Source organism: Charadrius vociferus, unplaced genomic scaffold (genome assembly GCF_000708025.1).
Source record: "Charadrius vociferus isolate BGI_N301 unplaced genomic scaffold, ASM70802v2 scaffold3, whole genome shotgun sequence".
Lineage (NCBI taxonomy): Eukaryota > Metazoa > Chordata > Aves > Charadriiformes > Charadriidae > Charadrius > Charadrius vociferus.
Window position 1 is genome coordinate 1340836 of NW_009647748.1, and position 2764 is coordinate 1343599.

At 51.2% G+C, this 2764-nt stretch overlaps 1 protein-coding gene across 1 annotated transcript in view; it reads right to left on the reverse strand.

The window, feature by feature from the left end:
- The window catches only part of DUSP1 (dual specificity phosphatase 1), a 5131-nt gene extending 4236 nt beyond the window's left edge, over positions 1-895 (reverse strand). The window contains exon 1 of the mRNA XM_009882092.1: positions 767-895. Coding sequence (XP_009880394.1) covers positions 767-895 — 129 coding nt within the window. The remainder of the gene's footprint in view (positions 1-766) is intronic.
- Positions 896-2764: the final 1869 nt, after the last annotated feature.

Here is a 2764-nt window from a genome sequence, read left to right on the forward strand (position 1 = left end):
CGCTGCCCCTGGCCACCGCTGCCCCTCAGCACCTCTTCCCGCTTTGGCCCTTTTCCCCATCCCTTTCCCACCGATTCCTCTTCCTCCCGCAGTGGCCGCCCCCAGCTCTGCTGCTCCTTCCTCGCTCCTTTCAGCAGTTTTCTGTTTTCCTTTCTCCAGCGGCTCCTTTCAGAGGAGACCTCTCCGTCCACCCTTCGCCCTGGGGCTTCTCTCCCACCCTCCTGCCCCACCAGCCCCGAGGGCCACCAACCATCAGTCCTCAAAATTTCCATCTTCTCCCCCACCAATGTCCCCTGGTCTTAAACCACCTCAAACCTTCTTCTAACCCCAGCCAGGCTCTGTAACTGGTTCCAGGGCTTCCCAGGCTCTCACGGGTGGCCGGGAGGAGGGGACATGGGGAAGGGCACAGGCAGGTGAGTGCCAGCTCCAGCTCACTCACTTATCGCAGGATTGTCTCTGCTCTGCTGAGCGGTGGGGTTTTTTTTTGCCAGAACTGCAGCCTCAAAGCGAATCTGTTTTTTCAACACTTTCCTTAAAAATAAACATGGGATTGCACTTTTCATTCCATTTATTTGTTGTTCTTTTAACAGTGGGTTGGGAACAGATTGCGAGAGGAACGCTCATCTACTTCAGTGCTGGGAAATGACTCCGCTCGACCACACCATCACCCACTCTGTTACTGGGACCCCGCGGCCATCCGCAGCGCATCGCTGGGCGTGAATCACAGGGCCCGGCAGTCGGGTGGGTGACACACGTCCCTCCGCACCGTGAGCGCACGGCAGGCGGGCAGGGAGCATGGGCCACGCCGCAGGTGGCAGCAGACCCGCATGTCCTGCACTGATGTGCTCCGAGCCAGCTCCTCGCGAGACGTGATATCGCTGCAACACCATGCCATGGCCAAGCTCTGGTGACCTTGGACGTCATTTGTCAAACCTACCCAGATTTTTCTAAGGAGTTGAACAGCAGGAATTAGCAATGAGCGATTGCTTGCCAGCTTTTTGCAGCAGAAACCAGTGGAGCAGATGGGCACAAGACAGGACTTTATTTATCACCTTTTCCTAGAGAAAGTGTCATCCTATTGATACGGACTTCAGATGTTGACCTTTCTGTGAGTTCATACCCAGGAGTCACTTCACTCCTTTGGAGTGTGACGGGGGAGCAATTTAAGGCATCAAGGGGCAGGAGCACAGGAGAGAGCTCTGCTCAGCCACAGCGGAGAAGACCTGCGGGGTTAGGAGCTGGGAACGTCCTTCTCCCAGAGGACTTGATCGGGATGTTGAGCTCCTCCAACCAGCCCAAAGCCTTGCGCATTCCAGGAGCAGGAGCGCAGGTTGGGAGACTTCACTTGAATGCTTTAAGGGAAAACAGCATTTTTAATGCTGCTGTGCCCCTACTGCCTCGCTCGTGGGAAGAGCCAGCCTTGGCTCACAGACGCAAGTATCCCTACACCGCTGACAGTCTTTTCTCTTGTTGCCCCAAACTCTTCTCAGTGTCCCACAAGGAAAAAAAAAGCTGAAAGACTGAGATTTTTCTTTCCTCCAGTTTGGCAACCTCCATTTTTGCCAAGTTTAAAGAAATTGCCGTGTCTGACAACCGCACAGGGAAGTGAGGATGTGCTCTCAATGACAACCACCTTTCCAGTCGTGATGTTAACCAGCATCATACAAATATGAAATATGGGCTGGACACCGTGGGCCAGATACCTTGGCTGCTCTGAGACAGTGCAGGGAAGACATCCAGCTGAGGCCTTTGCGCAAAGGGAATTTGCCTCCACAACAATGATAATTGCTCTTCGATGGACTTATGTAATTATGAGACTTTTGAATCTGGTCTTGTTTACACCCAGTGCAAATCAGGAAGAAAAAAAATTCATCACATGTGGCAGTGTGTACTTAATCACTTATAATCCTGGACTAGCTATTTCCTTGCTTTACTCTATTTTTGTTTTCTTTTCTTAAATAAACCTGCCATAAGAATGAAAGAAAGGAAAATACAAAACAGAGCAGAAGTGGCTTTTCGGAGCTCACTCGGACCTGAATGACTTTCTTAAGGGTTAGATTTCCTGCCTTAACAAAAGCCAGGAAATACAAAATTAACCCCTTCCTCCAAAACAATCCGTGTTTGCACTCGGGGGCCACAATGTCATTGTGAGGGTAATAATAGAAACAGGAGCATGAAGTGTGGGGGTGGGAGGTGATGCTTTGATTTGAGCAGATGGGACCCACTGCCGGCATTCAGCCCCCTTCGTCCCCTGGGCTTTAACAGTTCCCATGTTGCTCTGCTAAAATATGTACAAGTCCATAACGACATGAGAACCCCATGAGTGTGAGCCCTCAATCATGGCATTAGCGACTTCTTGGGAAAATGACTTCATGGCAATTGTATCATGCCATAGCTGAGCGTGGTGTCTTTGTCTCAGTGGGACCAGAGAGATCTGGCTGGCTTCCCCCAGAGGCTGCGGGTCTCCCAGTGCAACCTGGTTGATGTTTATCTGGAAGGGTAATAGAGGGCTGCGGACAGCTTCTGCATTGACTGACACCAATGCCAATTTGTTAGCAACTTGGTGACAAGTATAGATAACCCCTGGCCTGGAACTGGCCCATTGCACAAACCGGTTGCCCAGTAATACTGGTTATTCAGGCTTTTTAACTAGTCACTCATGGACAAAATCAGTCCTGAACCGTTCCAGCAAAGCCAGAATTACAGCACCATTGGACCCGACCTGAGCCTGAGTCTCACTGCCCTCCGTGCAAGTTTTGCCTGA